At 41.4% G+C, this 24,541-nt stretch overlaps 1 protein-coding gene across 2 annotated transcripts in view; it reads right to left on the bottom strand.

Annotated features, from left to right (window-relative positions):
* VWA8 (von Willebrand factor A domain containing 8) overlaps window positions 1-24,541 on the bottom strand; it is a 289,992-nt gene that overhangs the window by 218,537 nt on the left and 46,914 nt on the right. For both annotated transcript variants that reach the window (XM_077811982.1, XM_077811992.1), the window contains exons 5-8: window positions 13,688-13,855; window positions 9,635-9,799; window positions 8,950-8,999; window positions 7,700-7,808 (exon numbers count right to left, since the gene is read on the bottom strand). In XM_077811982.1, coding sequence (XP_077668108.1) covers window positions 7,700-7,808; window positions 8,950-8,999; window positions 9,635-9,799; window positions 13,688-13,855 — 492 coding nt within the window. The remainder of the gene's footprint in view (window positions 1-7,699; window positions 7,809-8,949; window positions 9,000-9,634; window positions 9,800-13,687; window positions 13,856-24,541) is intronic.

Below are 24,541 nucleotides of genomic sequence, written 5' to 3'. Positions count from 1 at the left end.
AGGGCACCATTCAGCTTTTGAGACAAAACCAGGGACACTTCACCCATGCTTCCCCAATAGCTGTCTCACCTACCTCCCCACCTCCACTCCCACTAGGTCTCATACTCTTTTCTGATGGTGGAGAGAGGGGTTAATTGTTGAAACTGAAGATTCTAAAGAATCTAGATATGAACTGAAGAATGAGCCACCAGCTGTTGATTTCTAACATCACACAGAGGAGGCAGGGTAGTTTCAAGATATGACAGCTGCTGTCTTTCCTTCTGGTGCTCTGTGCTACTTAACTCCCTTGAGGTCTTGGAAGACATCAGGGAGAAGTAAAGAGTGTTACAGTTGCTTATTGCATATACTGGCCTCCACTGCAGACTGCCAGTGGTCAGAATCTGGTATGTTTTTTAAAAAGTGCTGTAGCCAAGAAATTCAGTACACTTGAACAAGTCTTATCTGCTCACAGACTGTCCTTGTTGTTTCTGCGGCACTATAGGTGTGAATGGTGCTAAAAAGACAAATCTCAGCTTGCAAGACTTTATAATCGAGGTTAGACAACATGAGGAGGAGGGTCTAGATGCATCAGTTACATCAATATACACTGTAGAGGTTAGGCATGCATCTTGTAATTGGATCTTAACAGAATTTGACTGGATTTCAACAGAATTGATATAATATAAATATTTACCAGGTTGGGAATGGAGGATTGTTTGTTTTTTTACTTAAGTCATAAATGGTGGGAGGGAAGATAAAAGGTATTTTAGGAAGAGAGCAATGTGGTGAGGCCCCCTAGATAGTGAGGCTGTTTCAAGTATCGGAGGTAACATGAAAGGAGTGAAGTTATGAGTGGGAGAAAACAGGCAAGGATTGCCAAAGACTAGAACATAAAAGAAGATGTAACAGGAAAAAAAGTCAAAGATGGAGACGAGCGATGCAACGCAGTCTTGACAGCGAGGAGGAGTATGAACTTTATGTGGAAACACAGGAAGCCAGTAGGGCAATTCAAACAAGGTGGGAAACGATTAAAGCATCAAGAAAGAAAGATACATTTTGGCTGCAGCATGTTGAAGGCCGAAGGGAGTATAATCAGTTAGAATACAAGCCAACAACAGAACTACCATAGAGAGATCAATAAAAATTACTGGAGATTGATGCCACTAAACTGCAGAAAGACACTTTCCCATAAAAGTAGATCGGAGTGTGAAACTATAAAAAGGACCGAGAAGACTCACATGCAAGGGGAGACTACAATTTTCCTATTTTTAAGATTTATTAAAAGTGAACGCAGTTTAGAAACATTTTAATGCTGAAACCAATGTGACACTTTGCCCCTCCACACTTTTCCTTTATCTTCAATTTTCTATTTCAATCCATTTTCATATGCAAGTCAAGAGATCAGGCCCATTTCTGTCATTTCTGATACCTGCAATCTGCTTTTCTTGAGTGTAGAGACTTAACTTTGTATACAGTGATGGTAGGACTTCTCAAGAAGAGTTACTGGTTACAAAGTGTTAACATTCTTAAATTCTAATGTTTTGGGGTCCTTAAGTGTATACTTTATAACCACTTTTCAAAAAGGAACTGAAACTAACAGCAGCCACAACTGTAGTAAAGCAAGATTTTTTATGAGGAAATTCAGCTATGACATTTAAGTTTAGGCAATACTGGCTATTAGGTTACTTGGAACTAAAAAGGCTCTTTTGCCCTCCCTACAAGACATTTATAAATTAAGCCTTATTTTACTGTGATTGCTGCACTTACTTGAACCATTCTGTGTATGGCACACTATAATATAGAATAAATCATGCTTACATATATTTTCTAAATATCTCTGAGCAAAGAAATGCAATGGGCAGTTTCATAGAAGTAATAAATAAATATCTGTATTACAGAAATCTGCAGCATGGTTGAGTCATTCATAGCAATTTATAATAATTAAATATTGATTCCATTACACTGTACAGATTTTACTTCATAATTCAATTACTGGAAATTACTGAATAGTTCAGTTAATACTGTTTAGTGTAGAAATAGGCTACTAAAAATTACTACACTTTACTTCCAATTATTTGCAGAAAAAATAAATTGTATTAGCAGTCTAAAACAATTTGATTACTAAGTGTAAGTAATAACTAATATGTCTCTCTGTTTCTTTTTTTTTTTTTTTTTGTACTCAGCAAGCCCATAAATAACTGAGTTATGGTGGCAAAGTAAAAAAGAAATAAAAAACTGAGCATAGCTATGAATGTCATTGGGGATCACTAGGTATGAGCTACGTATACCCTTCAATGGGAGAAAAAGAAACTCCAGAAAACTAAAATCCCAATCAATGCTCAATTTACCTGCTCTACAGTTGGAATTCCATATAATTAAGTGCTAGATTGTGTAAGGGTTGCACAGATGAATGAAAAAAAAGTCTACCTATCGTCTCGTAACTGTTGTTCTTTGAGATATGTCCATTCCAAGCAGGTGTGTGCGCTGCATTAACAGTTGTCAGAAATTTTTTCCCCTAGCGGTACTTGTCAGGTCGGCTGCAGAGCCACCTGCAGTTGGGCCTTCATGGCGGTGTATATAGGTCCCTGCCGACCTGCTGCCTCTTCCGTTCCTTCTTGCCAGAGTACTCTGACAGAGCGGCAGGCAGGTGGGTCTTGGAATGGACATGAGCAACACATCTCAAAGAACAACAGTTACAAGGAGGTAGGTAACCATTTTTTTTCTTCGAGTGCTTGCTCATGTCGATTCCAAGTAGGTGACTCCCAAGCATTTCCTAGGAGAAAGGGTTGGAGCTCAGTAGGTCGCAGACTGCAGCACCGCTCTGCCAAATGTGGCATCATCTCTGGCCTCCTGAATAATGGCGTAGCGCAATGTAAAAGTGTGGACCGATGACCACGTTGCTGCCCTGCAGATGTCTTGAATAGGGACTTGCACCAGGAATGCCACCAAAGATGCAAGCGCTCGTATGGAGTGTGCTGTCAGCGCAGGGGCAGGGATCTTTGCCAGGTCATAGCATGCCCTGATGCAGGCCATGATCCATGAAGAGATTCTTTGGGACAATACTGGAAGTCCATTTATCCGCTCCACAATGAAAAGTTGCACTGATTTCCAAAAAGGCTTTGTTCTTTCAATGTAAAAGTCTAACGCTCACCTGACATCCAGGGAGTGCAGTATTCGCTCCCGGTTGCTAGCGTGTGGCTTAGCAAAGAACACTGGAAGAAATATGTCCTGGATTATGTGGAATTGTGAAACTACCTTTGGGAGAAAAGCTTGGTGTGGCTGCAACTGTACCTTGTCCTTATACAAGACTGTATATGGGGGCTCAGAAGTTAAGGCCTTAAGCTCAGACACCCTCCTGGCTGAAGTTATAGCCACCAAGAACGCTACTTTCCAGGAAAGGTAGAGAAGAGAGCTCAAAGGCAGGACCCATCAGTCTTCAAAGCACCAGGATGAGATCCCGTGGGGGGATTGGCTGTCTTACTTGAGGGTTCAGTCTAACTAGTCCTTTGAGGAAGCGGCCAACCATCGTATTGACAAAAACCAACCATCCTTCCAAGGGAGGAGAAAAGTATCTGTAAGCAAGTCCAGGCTGAGATTCAGGAAGGAACAGAACTGCTGACATTTCCTGTTGTGCCTCATTGTGAACAAGTCCATCTGGGGAAATCCCCACTGTTGGAAGATGCTGATCACGACATTCGGCTGAAGCAACCACTTGTGATTGTGAAAGGACCTGCTGAGATGATTGGCCAGGTCGTTCTGAGAGCCTGGAAGGTATGATGCCTCTAGATGTATTGATTACGCAATGCAGAAGTCCCACAGTTTGAGGGCTTCCTGGCATAGGGGAGAGGAGAGGGCACCACCCTATCTGTTTATGTAGAATATTGCTCAATGCCCTCCAGATGGGTTTGGAATGCCTGGCAAGCAAGGCGAACCACTCTTAGCTCCCGGACATTGATGTGCAGTGAAAGTTCTGCCTGGGACCAGAGACCTTGACTCCTGAGTCTTCCAAGGTGCGTCCCCCATCCCATCGCCGAAGCATCTGTGACTAGAGACAGTGAGGGCTGGAGCCTGGAGAAGGGTAATTCTGCATACACCGCTTGCCACCACAGGAGCAGGGGTGGCAGGCTTGTAGAAATTTTGCCCAGAACCCGCCCCTGCCCAAACTCCACCCCCCACCTGCCCAAGGCTCTGGAAGGGAGTTTGGGGATGGGAGGGGGTTTGGGGTGAGGGCTGTGGGGTGTGGCTGCAGATAAGGGGTTTGAGGTGTGGGAGGGGCTCAGGGTGAGAGTAGGAGTGTGGGGGGTGAGGACTCTGTCTGGGGCTGGGGGGCTTGCGGGGTTAGAGAGGCTCAGGGCTGGGGCAGAAGGTTGGAGTGCAGGGGGATGAGGGCTGTGTCTGGGGCTGGAGATGAGGGGTTTGTGGTGTTGGAGAGGCTGAGGGTTGCGGTGCGGGGGGATGGCGGCTGTGTCTGCGGCTGGAGAGGAGGGGTTTGTGGTGTTGGAGGCGGCTCAGGACTGGGGCAGAGGGTTGGAGTGCAGGGAGATGAGGGCTCTGGCTGGGACTGGGGATAAGGTGTTTGGGCTGTTGGAGGGGCTCAGGGCTAGGGTAGAGGGTTGAGGGTGCAGTGGGGGGGTGAAAGCTCTGGCTGGGGGTGTGGGCTCTGGGGTGGGGCAGGGCTGGGGATGAGTTTGGGGTGCAGGCAGTCTGCTCCAGGACAGAGGCCAGAGAGAAGGACTCCCCCCAGCCCTTTCCCTGCCAGCAACAGCGAGCTCTGGGGGAGGAGCCCCCCTTTCCCGCCCCCCCCAGCAGCACACTTACCCCCACCACTGTCACTGCATGTACTCCTAGGGCCCTTCTCAGGTCCAGGAATCTCCTTCACCTCCACCATGGTGGGTGCCGCCTCCTCCCCTACTGTTGCCCCTGACTGTAGCCTCATTGGGGGTGAGGGATGGGGCTGCCTCCTTGCCCTGCATGGGGGTGGAGCGTCCCGACGGAAAAGGGAAGGCTCTGAGGTGGAATGGCAGGCTCAGAGTCAGTGTGCCGTAGCAGTGGAGATGGAGGGGCACTAGGACCCTGCGGCAGCAGTTGCTGCAGGGAGGCAGCATGGAGCTGCGCGGAAGAGGCAGAGGCAGGGATGCTTTGCTCCGGGGCCCGGGGAGGCATGCGGAGGACCGGGGGTAGCAAGAGGGGGTCGGGGGACACTCAGGGGAGGCACGGGGGGGGCGGCAGGTGGGGTCGGGGGGACATCCATTCCCAAATATTGGTGGAGCTGGGCCCCAAATATTGCTGGTGCTAAGGCACCACATGGAGATATAACTCGTCGCCCCTGCACGGGAGGCACTCAATAACTGGAGAAGGAAGAGTAACTATCTTGTCTAGGCGGTCTCGGTTTGGCCTGTATACTGAGGCCAGCCAGGCCTGAAGAGGTCAGAGCCACAGTCTCGTGTGCTGAACCGCATATGTATAAGCAGCCATACAACTGAGCAGCTTCAGGCAATTTTGCACCGTAGCAGCGAGCTGTCGTTGTAAGCCCTCAATGATGGTGCCCCTGATCAGAAAACGCGATTCCGGAAGGAATGCTTTGGCTTGACCTAAGTCTGGAAGAGCTCCAATTAACCCTATCCTCTGAGTGGGGGTTACAGTGCCGAATCCATTTCGAGACATACCACTCTGGCTCTGAGTCCGACAAGGACTCTGATCTCGGTGACCACAGGGATGCGCAATGGGGTGGTGCCAGGAAGTAGTGTCAAGGGGAGGGCGGCCGGTGCCGCATTATGGCTGGTTTGTCCTTAGAAGGCATAACACTTTTCTGCAGGGCCGGTGCCACCTGAGCTGTCATAGCTACAAGGTCCCTGGCTGCCTCGAACATGTCCGGGGTGGACAGAAGATCCAGATCCTCTACCAGACTCTCCCGCGTGGGGGAGTCCACCAGTACTGGACTCAACGGATCTCTCTGCAAGGCTGGTGCCAGTTTAGCCGGAGCACGGGCTGAGTGTCCTGGCATGGGATGCACTCCACTAGCGCTTTCGCATTCCACGGCTCTAATTGTGAGCGAACGCCCCCTCCTTTTGGCTCTCTTCTGCTTCTTGTGTGGCACCAGCGAGTGCGAGCAGTGCCGGGTAGCCACAGTGGAGGTCTTCAGTGCCAGGAAGTGGTGGTGCCAAGGGTCTCTGGACCCAGAGTCCTTTTTCCGCGCCGCAATCTCTCTCACTGAGGCTGGTGCACTCCGCATCGAAGCACTGGACTTCGGGTCTGATGCAGGCTGTCCCGGCTGGGGATGGAGAACTGACTCCACAAGGAGTAGTTTTAACCTAAAGTCTCTCCTTCTTGGATCTTGGGTGGAAGCCTTTGCAGATCTTGCACCTGTAGGTCTGGAGAGCCTCCCCTAAGCACTTTAACAAGGGTCGTGGGGGTCACCCCTGGGGAAAGGCTTCTGGCAGGACCTGCATGGTTTGAACCCTTGAGACCGAGGCATGCCGCAGTCCCCAGAAGGGGAAGAACACAGTGGGGGAAACCCTAACAGAAACTTATCTAACCAACTATAAACACTACTTGAAACACTAACTAATACTAAGTTAACAATTTACAGATACAAAGAGAAAGACCACTAGGGGATCGCTTCCCGTATCAAGAGAGAAGCAGCAGCTCCAGTGACCATCATGAGCAGTAAGAAGGAACTTAAGAGGCAGCGGGTCGGCAAGGACCTACATACACTGCCATAAAGGCACGACTCCTGGGGGCTCCACAGCCGACCCGACGGGTACCACTAAGCACACACATCTACTTGGAATCGGCATGAGCAAGCACTAGAAGAAGAACTACTTGTTTAAGTGCTCACCAAGGTGAGTAATAGTTGCATAATCAAGCCCTAAATAAAACAAAATAGATTTTTCACTCAAAATTCTCTAGTTTCTTTTGTTTGCACATATCCCCAACATATATGGGCATATATAGATGAGGGGAGGAACATAAGGTCCCAGAAGGGAACAGGGCCACAGCATGGAAAAAGTTGAGAACCTGGTTTAGGAAGCTATAGATAGATCAGACACTGGCACACAATGATAACACACTACATTTTTTAATGTAAAATAAAATACTTCCTTCACCTCTCAGGTCACATAAATAGCTGAGTGGACATTTTATTTCCACTATTTTGGAAGCAGTCTGACATTAATTTAAAAGTCATTTTCACCACAGGGCTAGAAGAATAAAATGATATAATGTATTTAAAAATCCCACATATATTCCTTTCCTAAAGCACACTATAAATTAGTCTAATCACTGTGCTTATCACTTCATAGTTTTTTATGTGGTATCAATAAGTCAGTTTCTCTGAGAGAAATAGTTTCAAATTCCTCCCCCCCAAATAAACACACCTACATCAATTTTAAATCACCTGGCTAATCCACACGCCTAATGAATTAATTGAATCTAATCATTGTTCAATACACCAAGAAGCTCTGCTGAAATCTTTCTTGCCTCATGATTCATACTAATTTATCTCCTGATCTTACATCTGGATCTCTGCAGTCTTTATGGTGCCCACAGAGATCCAATTAAGGATGTGTCCAATGAGATCCAATTCAGAGAGAGAAAGATTTTTTTAGTGTTCTTATTAATCTAGTAGTTCCAAAGACACTAATAAGATATGAACCATTCAAATTATATCTGAGGAAATTCCTCACTTTTAAAATTTCACTTCACAGTTACATGCACGTACCAGAATCTGAACTGCAGCTGATAAACTGTCTAAAGGAAAATCTGGAAGTCCTAGCGTAGAAGATTCCTGGGAGCAGAGAGTTGTAGCAAAAGACAAGAGCTGAGAGATTCTGGAAAATAAACAAGAAACTGTAATGTTTTATACATGCAAAACATACTTTAAAACTTTAAGCCCTATGAAGCTCAACACAGCATAAGATGTTGAAGCAACTTCTGAATACAAGTAAATTTTATCTAATAAAGTTCTACAGAATTAAGGACTCACAATATGAAAACTGTAATTATATACGAAAAACTGTTTAAAAATATTCCCATACTTACTAAAAATTCACTTAGTTCTCATCAGTCTCTAGGGTGTGAAAAGCTCCAAGTCTGTTTTGGTAGGTCCTGCGCTTCCAGGCAGATTCTGTGGCGTCAGAAGCTCACTGAGCTGCCTTAGCCTAGCAGCAAGGACCACAGCCTACACCGAGTTACTTTCATCACAGGCCAGTATGGGAGGTGGGAAGGGGGATACCCCACAGTCTCTGCTGCTCCTTTGGGTTTAGATGTTGTTCAGCCCCCTGCCTGGATCGAGGTCTACTTCCCCTCTCAAGAAGGTCTCTGTAGAGCATGCAAGGGGAAGGGGAACCTGGGCCCACCCTCTACTCCGGGTTCCAGCACAGGGACCCTAATGGTAGCAGCTGTTGGTGGCTTTCCCTTCACCACCGGAGCTGCTTCGACTCCCTGGGCCACTTCCCCGCAACCTCCTTTTCTACCTTCTCCTTTACCTCTGTCCTTCCCAATACTTCCTCTCCTCCAACTCTTTCTCTACCTTGACCCTTCCTCAGGCTTCAGCTATCGCTTCCTCTCCTCCAATTTCCTTCCCCTGGAACTCACTGGAAGGAGAGCTTTTAAGCAGTGTAAATGGGACCTTGATTGGTTCCAGCTGTCTCCATTAGCCGAATGGCCTTAATTGAGCCTTTGCTGGTTAATTGTAATCAGGTGCCTGCATTAGCCTAACGGCCTTAACTAATCCTTAGACAGGTTAAATGGCATTGGGTGTCTTGATTGGCCTGGGGTAGCCTTTGTTTGGCTATCCAGGAAACAGGGACCTGCTAATCCTGAAGCTGATATATTTACTTTCCACTACTCTTTTATAGCCTTCTGGTCTGAGTCCACCACAAGGGATACAGCACACAAATTGCAAACAATCCTGACAGGACAGAACATTCAGCCTCTCAACACTACTTTTTTGTAATTATGAAAATTTACCTCTGTGCAGAAACATTTGATCCAACCGAGTATAATAGCTTAAGATGGTCCTGAAAATAGAACATAGCATCACATATCAGATTAATTTCTGGGTTATACCATGGATAACAGTGCATATTGTGCGAGATATTTTCTATTTCTCATCTGATTAGACACCGAGCCTTTTGAAGCAAAGAGCCTGGTCTTGGCACACAGAATTAATTTTCTAAAAGAAAAAAAAGTTCGCATATCTTTGTTTTAGGATTATATTGTTTTATTGAAATTAATTTTAGCTACAAAATAAAAACATCAGAACAGCCATAGTGGGTCAGACCAATGGTCCATCTATCCCAGTATCCTGTCTTCCAACAGTGGCCAGTGCCAGGTGCTTCAGAGGGAATGAACAGAACAGGTGATCCGTCCCCTGTTGGCAAACAGAGGCTAGGGACACTTCAGAGTATGGTTTTCAGTCCTGTCTAATAGCCACTGATGGACCTATCCTCCATGAATTTATCTCTTGGAGATTATCTCTTTCTTTTCAGTAATTAACTGGGTATCAATATGACCCGCGCCCAAAAAAGGGTCAAAATATTTTATTCATGTTCAAGGATTAATTTTTGGATGTATAATAGGTAAAATACAAGATTAAAGTATCAATTAGTCCTGCTCTGTAAACAAGCTTTAACTGATCTACAATGGCACTTACCTTAAAGGGTAGATGATAAACATCTCTTGCTTGAAATCTAGAACGAAGAGGAGGGTCCAATGGATTACCAGAATATCTAGGTACTGGCAGGCCCAGAGCTATCACACGAAAATCTTCACTTACTCGAACAATCTTCCATGCATCTAACTCAGTTTTAGTATGTTCCTGGATCAATTAAAATAAGGTAATAGTTGGAATGCAATGACATCTTTTAGTGATGGCCCTGATGCCTGAACTACAGACTGAAGACCTATAGGGGAGGGATCAAAAGAGTGGTCTTCCAGTTAAATTTGGTCTTCTGCTTCCCTCGTCTTTAACACAGAGGAGCCAGAATGAAATGTTCTATCTTGATTTAAGGTATTCAATTTGTAGATCATACATCGAGGCCTTCTAAGGTAAGGGCGGCTGAAATATGCTTCACTGAGTTCAGCCTTCAGGCAAGCTAATGATGGATTTCCACAGATGCTCAACGTTTGGAAACTATGAATTAGAGTTACAAATATCTTTCTTTTTATAAAGAAGAGAAAAAACAATGAAACTGTGTTATGTATTTTTTTTTTCACAGAATTAAAAGTCTAACTTTAGCAAGTTTGGTTTTTTTAACTATAATGAAGGGATGCTCCTCTGAATAAGAGAACATTTTGTTTGTATATAATATGCTGTACCACAAGTAATAACAATACAGGTTTATCACTGTACTCTTTTCTGAAGAGTACATCTATTTCATATTGAAAACTTCAATCACGTTGCCAGGAAAAGACTCATTGCAGACAAAGAAGACAGTTCTGCAGTCTTCCCACATTACAATCAAGTCTCGCTTGAAATTATACATGACTACTTCGTGCAGACCCAATGCAAGAATAATGATTCACATAGAAGAACAGAAAATGAGCCATAAATTATGTAATACAATATTCCCAAACAAAAAAACAACAATATTAGATTTAGTATCACTATAGGAGATTTATTCAAATCAGATAACATTAGCAGTATACCTAAGGCACCAATTTAGAGCCATTTTATCATTAGCAAGGTACAAAAAAATGTACTGCACAATCTCAATCAATTCCTATTTGAATTTAAAGTCAGTTTTCATGTCTCCTCCTTAAATGTAGCTATGATAAAAAACCACATTTTGTACTTCAGTATGTTAATTACATTTTCATAAGTTACCTCTCCTAACCGAAACAGACTGGAATGGATCAGAAATACTCTAAAAGCGAAAAGAGGCATAACCACCAATCATAATGTCTCAGAAATGAGTTACAGTATTTAATGGCTCAGTGGGCAATGTTGTGCAATAATATGTAGGATCATGGGTGTATTTAAGTTGGAGTAGAGCACAAAAATTTTGGACAAAGTTTATTTGTTGAAAAATGCAGTTTTAGGTCTACTGAAACTATTCATGAATTCAACACAAATCTGCCAAATAGTTTCTGACAAAATATTTTCAAGGTAGCTTCATGAAGTGGAAAGAGAAGGAGCTTGGGCTGGTGGCCTCTTTATGCCTTATTGCCTCGGTGTTAGAGAAGTTACCTGGAATGCTGGAGACCGGATTCAAGTCCCTGCTAAGCATGTTTCAGAATCTCCCCTGTCCCTGATGAGTACCCTAACCATATATGGTATTCTGGAATCGGCCTCACTCAGTCTCTCCTATTGAAGCTGTTCCACTTTGTATAAATAGTCATTGGAGCAGGGACTTGAACCCAGAACTCCCCCTCCCAGGTGAGTCCCCTAACCACCATTCTCTCTCTCTCTTGCCTAATGAATATTTAATTATTTAATACAAAGTGAAACAACTTCAACAGAAGAAGCTGGGCGAGACTCACCCTGGAATACCCTATAGTCTGGTGGTTAGGACACACACCTGCAAAGTGAAAGGACCCAAGTTAAAGTTGTTACTCTGAATCAGACAGAATGGGGACTTGAACCTAGAATTCCCACATCCCAGGTGAGAGCTCTAACCATAGGACTATATAGTATCAGGGGCAAAGGACACCATCTCCATCCTGTGGTGGTTTTGTGAACAGTGTTCCAAATTGCCTTTACTTTTATTTAAAAAAGCAGTTAAAAACACCCCAAATCCAAATTAAACATTTTGGTCCAAAAGAAAATTTTGCTAGACCTGAAACAATTTTTTTTCCTGTTTTGCTGAAGGGACTAAAAATTTTTTGTTTCAGATTGATCCGAAACAATTCGTTTCAACTTTTTGGTTTGTCCAGAGAACTGAAAAATCAATTATTCACAGTGCTCTATTTGCAATTTTCCTTCCTATGACTTGTGTAGGCTGAGCCACATGGGGCTCCATCTTAGCCCAGCACTGAGTTTTATGGGAAGTTTAGTGAAGGTTAGAAAAAGGACATTTAAAGTCACTTTTTCAAATTAATCTGAAGTTAGAAAAGTTAACTTGTATTAGCTCATAATAATTGATATCCCACACTAAGACAGGGTTAGAAAAAGGAACAATTGAAATGCCGAGGGGAAAAGAAACAACAGAATACTTACCCAGTTCAGCCATGCTATAGGGCCAGGAAGCAATGAAGAACTGAGAAGCTGATGAACTATACACACTACTTAAGAGACTTGAAATGAAGGATGGTATTTTTCCCCCACTTTGCTTAAAGCAAGCTTAAGCTATTTCTCGTTTGCTGGGTTTTTTGAACCTGGTAGAAGTTTCTAACTCCCTGTACCTAATGCCTGGTGGAAACACGCTTCGTACAGTGGTAAGTGTGCCTTTAACTGAGAAGCTACTATGTTTTGTTTGCATTCCCTTCGTCAGCTTTTCTGTCCCCTGAAGTTACAGACTGGCCACGTTCACACAGAGATGTTTCAGAAATATTGCAGAGTCTAACAAAGTCTAACATTATTTAAAAATGATTATCAACTGACAAACTACTGCTCATTTGGCAGATTGGGGTAGACATAATAGGAAGAAATATGGATAGGTACGAGTCAGGTGGATGGTAAGAAACTGACAGGGTATGGGACAGGAAACCATGGAGCATGTAAGTAGAGTACAGAGGACTGACAAACACCCTGCTCAAACTTAATTTTGCCTCATAAAACTTGAAAAAATGTACCAGAGGTCAAAGTCATCAGTTGGAAATTATAAAATCCCATTTCCTATTCAAGGGATCAATTTCCAATAATCTCGCTGTAATTTATATTGGCCTTTTGCACATATTTTTGCAAATTATAGGATGAGTGAAGGCAGGGGTGAAAGTAACTTAAAGGACGTACCGGTACGCAGGGCAGCCAGGGTCCTGGGCAAGGTGGGGGCAGGGTGGGGCCTTGGGTGGAAGGGGCAGGGCTGGGGCCAGACTCCCCCGCCATCCCTTCAGTGCTGCCTGGGGCTCCAGCAGCAATTTAAAGGGCCCGGGAAACACTGGCCAGAGCCCCAATCCCTTTTAAATCACCAGACCCCGGGGCAGATGCTCCTTTTGTGTGCCCCCCCACATCAGCAGCCCTGCCAGTACGGCGCTTAAAGCCCTGGTGCAGCAGTGCTTTAACATCGGCTGTGTACTGGCCCATATTGGCCACCACTTTCTTACTGGTACTTACTTTCACCTCTGAGTGAAGGATTATGTGGCAGCAAGGAATGCATTGCATCCTTTAATCGTTCGTTTTCAGACATTCTACAATTTTTAGAGGGCTTTCTAAAGAGAGTAATGTTATTTTGAAGTGTTAGCTTAACTCCACTGGAACACTTCCAACCTCAACTTTTTTTCACAAATGTTTTTCTTTGTGAATCAGAATAGTATGTATTTGTTAGAAGGAAGTAGAATTTACTTCAAAATTAGTAGCCAGTCTCTATGCGAATAAAGGACATTCAGGAGACATTTTTTAAAAAATTATTTTTAAATGACCGAATGGCTGATTTCACCCATGACCTTCACTTAGCCAGCTATCATCTTGAGTCACATCCTCACACAGGTGAAGACACATCCAAGGGATGTACCCTGTTTATCTCAGTACATCTCTGACATAGTTAATAGGGTCACTTCCCTGTCAAAAACAGATAAAAATTCAAAACAACATAATGCTTTCCTGTACCTGTAGCAGTTTGTCATAACGTTCTGCAGACATAAGAAAGCGCCCATCTTCAAGCTGCATTTCTCTGTTTTCCAACAAATTGTTTAACACAGGCAAGACATTCCGCTCTGCCTTCTCCAAACCCTCCAACACAAGGATTCTGCCTTCTGTAGCTGCACGGACTGCACACTGTTTCAACAAAAACAACAACATTAAGAGACATATACAGCATAATATAGCACATGAAATCCAACTGAAAATGAAGGGCTTAATCCTGCACACATTGATGCCTAAGTAATCTGAGTCAATGGGACTGAGCATGGTAGTAAGTACTCTTTCCATTAGTAGCATTTGGAGGATCTTACCCTTACATAACAATTAAATTGAACACATTTTTCTGCAGAAACAATTAGTTACCGTAGGTGCTTATCTAAAAAACTATTTAATCCAGGCATCAAAACAGCATCAAAACAAACACTGGAAATTTTTTGTGCAATTTTTTTTGTTAAAAATCTGATAATATTTCAAGCACAAAATGTAAAACTAAATATTAAAAGTTAAAACAATAAAAACTCCAAATATGTTCAACTTGTTCCATGGTCACAAAGCATTCCTTTACTGAATCAAAGTGAAGAGAAGACACAATTCTGACAGTCACATTGGGTGGTACCTCACTGAATGCAAGTAGTCCCATTGAAATCAGTGTAGTAAGCGACTACTTTGTATGCATAAGAGTGGTAGGTTCAGACCCTTAAAGCACATAAGCAGCAATCAAGCACACTGCAACAAGACTCAAACCACCTCTTACTGTAATGCTGACAGACCCCGGTCGTTGTCGGGCGGGATCAAACCTGGGACCTCTGAAGTATGAGCCTCTACTGCATAAACTAAAAGCCACAGGGCTCTTAGCTAAGACTATAACAGACTCATTAATCTCTAGCTACGTTAGTTGCCCCTAGAGTGGGACAGAGCACCACACCTAGCAGGCCTGTCTATTGAGCTGGGCAGCGAAATGTTGCATCAATTAAATATATCTTAAGCAACTACACAGGGGACCAACCAAATCAGTTGCTTAAAGATATTTTGAGTGCCTTTGTATCAGTGTAGTAAGATGTAAAATCCTTTTGCTGGCATGTATTTTTTAAATATACATAGTGAATATTACATATTAGGTATTCAGACGTGCCAATGAATATTTACTTCTTTTGATTTATGCTTTTTGATTTTTTTCCCCTATATTTTTCATTTACTTTTAGCACACACAACAATTCTGGAACAAAGGTATTTAAAAGTAAAAAAAATTTAGAAAACTTCAATATTATGTTTACAATAATCCTACAAAAGTTTACAAACTGAATCACCAGTTTTATGACTGTGTAACTACATCACTACTCTGCTGCTCCAGTTTTACACCAACGTGACTCCATTAAAACCAAAGGTTCTTTGTTTATCCCATGGTAAAACTGAAGTAATGCCGTGATGAATCAAGCCCAATATTATTTTAAAACGATGACAAGTTACTTTAAAAAAAACTGTTAGTTAACTGAAATAGGCTGCTACTAAATGTAGAGCAAAATTATATTCAAAACATTTGGGGATATTTTGGAGCTCATTCTGAAACAGAAGGCTGCCTCAAAATGATGTTCTCTTATCTAGATTTCATCATATTTTAGTTTGGGGGATTTTTTATCTTTGGGTGTTGATTTATAGTACATAATTTGAGCCAATGGTCAAAACTGACCCTTAGTGCCAGTAATTATATGCAACCTCCTCATTGCCCATCATCTTAGTCCCTATAAACTTACAGTACTTCATACCCAAATATTCACAATTACCATCCTATAGAAGATTCCTGAATCCTAATACTAGACTATTTACAAATAACTAATTTACACAATGGGGTGGCATATCACACATGTTTAGAAAGTAGCAACAGGGCTTGATTTAGGCATAGGCAGCCTCATAAGGCACTACATCAAAGAGTTTTACACCAATGTAACTCCATTCAAACACCTATATTAAGGCACTTAGCAGAAGTTTTCTTAAAGCACTTTTACTTAAGGACATAGCTGCAAAGGAAAAATGACCAAAGTCCCTTCCTAGCATGTCTCTTCTAAGCACCTACAGGAGCACCTCATGTCCTCCTAGCATCGAGCCCTTTGTTAAATAAGAGAGGGAAATAAAGGGAGCGCAAAGCAAGGGCTGGGAGCTGGAGTGAGAGGAAGAGGATAGCAGGCAAAGTGAACAGGGAGAAAAGGGAGAGGGAGGAACGGGAAGAGAATGAAGGGAAGGAGAAAGGAAAAGGGAGGAAATAAGGAAACAACTAGGAGGAAAAGTAGGGAAAATGTAAAATCAGAAGAGTTTGCAGCTGGAAGAAAGGGAGGGAGACCAAGAACTGGGTCAGGAAGACTCAGATGAAGAGAACTAGCAAAAAGGCATTCGGAGGAATAAGCGCAAAGAACAAAAATAAGAATGAAAAATGGAAAGCAAAACTCAGAAAAACAGATAATTGAGATGAAAAGGAAAAAAGAACAAAAAAAGATAAGGCAGGGAGAGAGAATGGACCAAAACCAAGTGAGATGCAACCACACACCGGTGTGTAGCACTGTGGATATGATGAGAATCAAATGCAGGTCCCTCACAAGAGGCAGACGGAATTCCAACCTGAGAAGACTGTGAACCGCTTACCTTAGTTCTGTTTATGGACAGCAGAGATACAGCACAAGCAGCAGCAGTGCAAGCTTCTCATATCACTAGTAAGATATCATGTGTCATAAATATAAAGGGAAGGGTAATCACCTTTCTGTATACAGTGCTATAAAATCCCTCCTGGCCAGAGGCAAAACCCTTTCACCTGTAAAAGGTTAAGAAGCTAAGCTGGCACCTGACCCAAAATGACCAATGAGGGGACAAGATACTTTAAAATCTGGAGGTGGGGGAACAAAGGGCTCATCTGTCTGTGTGATGCTTTTGCTGGGAACAGATCAGGAATGTAAGCCTTACAACTCCTGTAAAGTTAGTAAGTAATCTAGCTAGAAAATGTGTTAGATTTTCTTTTGTTTAATGGCTTGTAAAATAAGCTGTGCTGGAGGGAATGTATATTCCTGTTTTTGTGCCTTTTTGTAATTTAAGGTTTTGCCTAGAGGGATTCTCTATGTTTTGAATCTGATTACCCTGTAAGGTATTTACCATCCTGATTTTACAGAGGTGATTCTTTTACCTTTTCTTCAATTAAAATTCTTCTTTTAAGAACCTGATTGATTTTTCATTGTTCTTAAGATCCAAGGGTTTGGGTCTGTGTTCATCTGTACCAATTGGTGAGGATATTTTGGGGGAAGACATCTCCAAGTGGTCTCTTTCCCTGTTCTTTGTTTAAAACGCTTGGTGGTGGCAGCATACTGTTCAAGGCCAAGGCAAAGTTTGTACCTTGGGGAAGTTTTTAACCTAAGATTGTAAGAATAAGCTTAGGGGGGTCTTTCATGCAGGTCCCCACATCTGTACCCTAGAGTTCAGAGTGGGGAAGGAACCTTGACAGCATGTCTAAAACCTGTTTTGGCAGAGGCACTTCTAAAGACAGTGTGGAAGATCATTTCTGTTGAAATCCTTGGCTTTTCTGGTAAGATTGCAAATAGTTGAGTCAATTGTGACAGTAATTTTGTGATATGTGTCCACTAGCAAACGGACGGAGACCACCGGCTCATTTCACAAAGGTTAAAGAATCATCAGAAGCTCAGGACTCCTGAATACTATCCTCTATAAACTGGATTCAAGCCAGCGACTCAGAAGAGAAAGGCAAACTGAATATCCTGGGACCTGCCTCCAAATCAAGTCCCCTTCTCTTGCACCTGCAAATAAATTCTACAGAAACTTCTGATTGAATATCTAGCTTCAAAATAAACATCTGAGGAATCTGGAATGCAATGAGCAAATAACAAGCAGGCCTCGTGTTATTTTCCCTTAAAATGAATCACTGGGTGGACATAAATTAATTGCTTCCAAAAGCAAAAGATTTCTAAATTAGTTTTATTCTTTTGACTCAGAGCAAAAAGTATGTTTTTAAAACAACACCTCGGTCATACCACTATTTCAAACACATAGCATAAAATGTCCTATCTCCTACCCTCCATCCCCAACTATACAATTCTTGTATCAAAGGAAAACTACTTTGATATTCTTGTTTAGGGAGATCATCGATCAAGTCAATAATATGCTCCAACTGACTTAATAGAAAACTTTAGTCTCTAAAGTTGTCAATCCAAGAGCTTGCATGAGCAAACACTCCTACTTTGTGTAAATAGGGGGTGTGGAGAAACCCAGAATAAACTTCAACAAACTACTAATTTTCCAGTTTACAAGGATTTCCATACTATAAAGCTATAAAGACTTTATGAGTGAGTTTTACTAGCCAGGGGAAAATACACAAACTGCTCATTATAGTTTCAAAATATTTTGCGTATCCATAGTATCTTTTTGCCTTAGTTGAGACACACATACTATGGATGTAGATTTGCAGAATTTATATCCTACCAATATCAGTGCAAATTCACTGTGAGGGTTCAAACATGAAGGAAATCTATGCTTTTTCTTGCATGTTATGAGCAGATGTATGACAGAATCATTAATTTGGAGGAATGAGCAGGCTACCAATTAATAATATGATCAGAATTTTAATCCATAAGGAACATATTTTTCTACATTAACTTTTTTTTTTTAGTTGAAAATGAGTCTGAAGGACCAAATTTTAACAATTAATTAAAACTCTGTTTATAACCCGTTCTCCTGGACATGACAAATTATTTAAGATTTTGCCTTAAAAACACATTTCTCAGTATATGTTATCTTTCCAAATATTATTGCTATATCTTCTTTTGCTTATAATTTATTACAATTTTATTTATTTTTAAATGCTTCTGTCTATAGCCAATTTCTTTCACCTTCCATGAAAATTATTTATAATGCACCCATCACCATAATATGTAGGTATGAATTTTATCACTATGATATTCATCCGAGTATGCTCTCTATGGATTTCTACAGTACAGCTATGAAGTATTAGAAATCACTCTCCAAAATCCTATGAAATATGCACACAGCATTTATCTACCTCTAGAGAACTCACGGAAAGTAGTATTAACATTATATCCAATGAAGGTTGCTCCTGAAAGCAAAACAGCTATAAATCTTCCTTTGGAAAAACATATTTATGCATTCTGATGGCTCACAACTAGACTATTTTCAATAAACGAGACACAATGCAAAACATCCATTATTTCAGTTTTATCTGCATCAGGATATATATTTTAGTTTAAAAAAAAACTGACAAAAATAAAGGGGGAAGGAGAGAGGGACAGAAAAAGTTTGAAATCTTTCTTTGAAGATCTTTTTAAAAATGTTTCCATGAAACTGTCTTCTTAGTTATATAATAAAAATACAGAGATTGTTGTGGTTCTCAGCCTCCAACCAAGGCTCATTGTAATGTTTGTTCAACATGTTCAAAATATCAATCAACGGGTTTTGAAATTATGCAACAAATCACCTTGATAATCCTGGTTTTGAATATTTGTCCTTGTTAAAAGGGTGAGGGGAATTTGTGAAATGTTTTTCTCTAGGTTTATTGTAGCTGTAGCTAGGGACTATTTTGCTCATCAGATAGAAACAAGCTCTTTCCTTCCAACCGACCACCTGCGCCCAGAAGCAATGACAGTATGGTTACCTGGATACCTGCTCTGGGGGATATACGCTGTAAAAATTCAGTGGTTAAAATAGGCTGATTTGTTGTCCAAAAGCAAAAACCTTTAAAAAATGTTATTTGGCTGGTAATGGCTTATAGAATAAATATGTTATGAATATTGCTTATTACAGTCTATTCCACACCTAAAAAAAGTTAACTTTAAAGCCATGAATTCCTACATTCAAAAATTCCAGAAAAAAACATTTTATAGTCTTTCCTATAATCACACAATTTTGTGCATCTCCAAATACCAATACAAAGTAAGACAACTACAAGAATCTGTAAATCCTGCTATGAGGTAAACAGTGGCCATGGGGCAAAATTATATTGTGACAAAACGCATGTACTGGCAATTGTAGAGAGAGGTAAGGCTCGTGAGTGAAATCAGCTGTCATTGGATGTTGAAAACATGGAGCTGTGTCCTATTGGGTTGCTTAGTTTATGAGACTATATTAGTAATTATTAATACCTGAAAGATGAGGAAAGCATCTGATAAAATGATTCTAAATAAAACTGGCTAACTCACCTTATTTTTGAGTCTTCAAAAGCACTGAATTTACCAGGTGATTGTTTCACATTTGCTATAGTTACAATGGGAAAGGTGCTGAGCAATACTGCAAATGGATGATTCTTAGTGGGGAAAAAATGAGTAAATGAACTGAAGTAATAATAATATATACTTCCTCTAAAGTCAAATGTGTAAACATTATCCAAAGTTATTAAGTGGCGAGATAGAGACTGGCTCTTCCCATAATTGACACAAAATAGTTTTCTTCAGATTGTCCATTGAATGAAACTTTTGTCTATTGAAGAGGAATAGCAGAATTTTGGAGCAAGTGACACTTTTTTAGAACATCAACAACATTGAAATATAGCATGAATGATCATTTAAGACTCTGTTCAACACCTTCACCACCTCTTCAACATTTTTCCACAATCAGGCTTAATGGAATTCTCAGGAAGACTGTGTATCTCTATATTTGCATCCAACAACAATAAATATATTTACATTTGCACGGAAGACAAGGAGGACTTTGATCAAAACATAGCAAGAATTCTACACGGGCATTAGACATACAAAAGCAACTGAGGGATGGTTTGGAATAATTTGACAGATTACTAAAGGATCAGACTACTGTCAGTCTCAGCAATATCACAGAATCATAGAATATCAGGGTTGGAAGGGACCTCAGGGGGTCATCTAGTCCAACCCCCTGCTCAAAAGCAGGACAGATCCCCAATTAAATTATCCCAGTCAGGGTTTTGTCAAGCCTGACCTTAAAAACTTCTAAGGAAGGAGATTCCACCACCTCCCTAGTGAAAAAGTTTTTCCTAATATCCAACCTAAATCTCCCCCACTGCAACTTGACACCATTACTCCTTGTTCTGTCATCTGCTACCACTGAGAACAGTCTAGAGCCATCCTCTTTGGAACCCCCTTTCAGGTACTTGAAAGCACCTATCAAATCCCCCCTCATTCTTCTCTTCCGTAGACTAAACATCCCCAGTTCCCTCAGCCTCTCCTCATAAGTCATGTGTTCCAGACCCCTAATCATTTTTGTTGCCCTCCGCTGGACTCTTTCCAATTTTTCCACATCCTTCTTGTAGTGAGGGGCCCAAAACTGGACACAGTACTCCAGATGAGGCCTCACCAGTGTCGAATAGAGGGGAACGATCACGTCCCTCGAACTGCTGGTAATGCCCCTACTTATACATCCAAAAATGCCATTGGCCTTCTTGGCAACAAGGGCACACTGTTGACTCATATCCAGCTTCTCATCCACTGTCACCCCTAGGTCCTTTTCTGCAGAACTGCTGCCTAGCCATTCAGTCCCTAGTCTGTAGCGGTGCATTGGATTCTTCCGTCCTAAGTGCAGGACTCTGCACTTGTCCTTGTTGAACCTCATCAGATTTCTTTTGGCCCAATCCTCCAATTTGTCTAGGTCCCTCTGTATCCTATCCCTGCCCTCCAGCATATCTACCTCTCCTCCAGTTTAGTGTCATCTGCAAACTTGCTGAGGGTGCAATCCACACCATCCTCCAGATCATTTATGAAGACATTGAACAAAACCGGCCCCAGGACCGACCCTTGGAGCATTCCACTTGATACCGGCTGCCAACTAGACATGGAGCCATTGATCACTACCCGTTGAGCCCGACAATCTAGCCAACTTTCTATCCACCTTATAGTCCATTCATCCAGCCCATACTTCTTTAATTTGCTGACAAGAATACTGTGGGAGACCGTGTCAAAAGCTATGCTAAAGTCAAGGAACAACACGTCCACTGCTTTCCCTTCATCCACAGAACCAGTTATCTCTTCATAGAAGGCAATTAGATTAGTCAGGCATGACTTGCCCTTGGTGAATCCATGCTGACTGTTCCTGATCACTTTCCTCTCATGTAAGTGCTTCAGAACTGATTCCTTGAGGACCTGCTCCATGATTTTTCCAGGGACTGAGGTGAGGCTGACTGGCTTGTAGTTCCCAGGATCCTCCTTCTTCCTTTTTTTAAAGATGGGCACTACATTAGCCTTTTTACATTAGCCTAACAGTAACCTGGTTTTGATCTAGTGAAAAAAAAAAGCCAAAAAACCCGGAAACACACAAGGACAAAACTGAAAAATGATTCAGAGAACTTGTCCATTACTTAGCCAACGTGACTGATCACAATTATATATGTCATAAGTTGAGCCCAGAATAAAAAACAAGCTGAAAAGTGGTTGATGAAAAGTAAACTTGAATTCCCTTTTTTTGTCTTTTTGCAGTTAAACTGGAATCTCACAATTTCTACCCTAAAATCATGCAACACAAGCCAGGTGAATCTAGATTTTTATTAATTTCTAAAAAGACCTGCAGTCTTGTCCAGCCAACAGCATTACTGGAGAATACTCAGATTGGTTTGCTTCTTCTAATAGGCTAGGCATAAAAAAAAAGGCAAAAATGTATTGGTATATAGTTTTAAAATTGGTTTGTTTTTGTTGCTAATACAAACATTCTTGGGTAGAATGTACAATGCTGTAATACTTTAGTTGATAAAGATAGCATGTAAGCAGCCAAATATTTATTGTAACACTAATAATTTTGTAAGAAAGCAGAAAAATCCATATTCCAAAATCTAGAATGGCTGAGCAAAGTTTACCAAAAACATTTTCATAGTTATTTAAGCAAGTTCTTCGTGAACGCTAACGCCTCATTCAAGTGGTAATTTCTTATCTTAAAATTTTATTTTAATGATATACACAAACTATATTCGCAAAAAGAAAAGGAGTACTTGTGGCACCTTAGAGACTAACCAATTTATTTGAGCATGAGTTTTCGTGAGCTACAGCTCACTTCATCGGATGCATACTGTGGAAACTGCAGAAGACATTATATACACAGAGACCATGAAACAATACCTCCTCTCACCCCACTCTCCTGCTGGTAATAGCTTATTTAAAGTGATCATCAAGTTGGGCCATTTCCAGCACAAATCCAGGTTTTCTCACCCTCCGCCCCCCCCCACACAAACTCACTCTGAAACAAACTATATTACCATTCAAGGTGCACAGTTTTATGTACACTGCCTTTGCTAAATGTTAAAGATGCAGAATATGTAAGTATATATTTATAATAAAATGTTCTTAATACGGACATAGAGTTGAACTGAAATAATATAAGTTAAAACAAACCTATCTCATGGGGTTAACGTAACAGCTGTTGGAGTTTATTTTCAAGCATTTAGTTGATTGTTAAAAGAAAGAGAGGGAGGCCCAGACCCGGGGAGGGATAGCTCAGGGGTTTGCGCATTGGCCTGCTAAACCCAGGGATGTGAGTTCAATCCTTGAGGGGGCCATTTCAGGATCAGGGGCAAAAATTGGGGATTGGTCCTGCTTTGAGCAGGGGGTTGGACTAGATGACCTCCTGTGGTCCCTTCCAACCCTGATATTCTATGGTTCTAAGATAGCCTTCTAGGTTCTACCCAACCAGATGGATGTTATCCTTGTTGGAAGAGGTTAGGGATGTATGAAAAAATTTATAGCCAAAAGCTAGAATTTATAGCCAGAAGAAAATCAAACATCTTCAGCATCACCACTACTCAAAAGCAGCATTAGCTCTCTATAACTCCTACTGCTTAGCCATGGAGGGAAGCAACTAATCACAGCAAAAACCAAATGGTTACTAAAGTGACATTAATAGTTCAGAAAATTTGCATCAAACATAGAAAGCAAGACATGTGTGAGGAAAAAAAAATCGATATTTGAATACTGAAAAATGAAAACAGGGTGTTAATCGGTATAGTCCTTTCTCCCTGTTACAAAATATGCCAATAATTTTAGGGTTTTCATCTGCAAGTAGCAGAGTAGGATCAGACTCTTAGGTAGAAAATGCCCTCATTTAAGGGGCAGGCCAAAAGGATTACAAGATAGTCCCTCTTGTAAGAAGCAGTGAGAGGAAAAAAGGCATCCTTTAAAAAGTTAAATCCTAGTGAGGAAAATAGAAAGGAGCATAAACAATGGCAAATGAAAAGTAAAAATATAATTAGGAAGGCCAAAAAAGAATTTGAGGAACAGTTTGCCAAAGACTCAAAAAGTAATAGCAATTCTTTTTTCAAGTATATCAGAAGCAGGAAGCTAAAGGAGCATTCAGTGGACAAATGGACAATAAGGCCATTGCAGAGAAACTAAATGAATTCTTTTCATTGGTCTTCACGGCTGAGGATGTGAGGGAGATTCCCAAACCTTAGCCATTCTTTTTAGGTGACAGAGCTGAAGCACTGTCCCAAATGGAGGTATCATTAGAGACGGTTTTGGAACAAATTGATAAATTAAACAGCAATAAGTCACCAGGACCAGATGGTATTCACCCAAGAGTTCTGATGGAACTCAAATGTAAAATTGCAGAACTACCAACTGTAGTCTGTAAACTATCATTTAAATCAGTTTCTGTACCAGATGACTGGAGGATAGCTAATGTGACGCCAATTTTTAAAAAGGGCTCCAGAGGTGATCCCGGCAATTACAGGCCTGTAAGCCTGACTTCAGTACCGGGCAAACTGGTTGAAACTATAAAAAAAGAAAAATATTGTCAGACATACAGATGAACATAATTTGTTGAGGAAGAGTCAACATGGTTTTAGTAAAGGGAAATCATGCCTCACCA

This window comes from Eretmochelys imbricata, chromosome 1 (assembly GCF_965152235.1).
Source record: "Eretmochelys imbricata isolate rEreImb1 chromosome 1, rEreImb1.hap1, whole genome shotgun sequence".
NCBI lineage: Eukaryota > Metazoa > Chordata > Testudines > Cheloniidae > Eretmochelys > Eretmochelys imbricata.
This window is presented reverse-complemented; position numbering and strand designations above follow the sequence as displayed.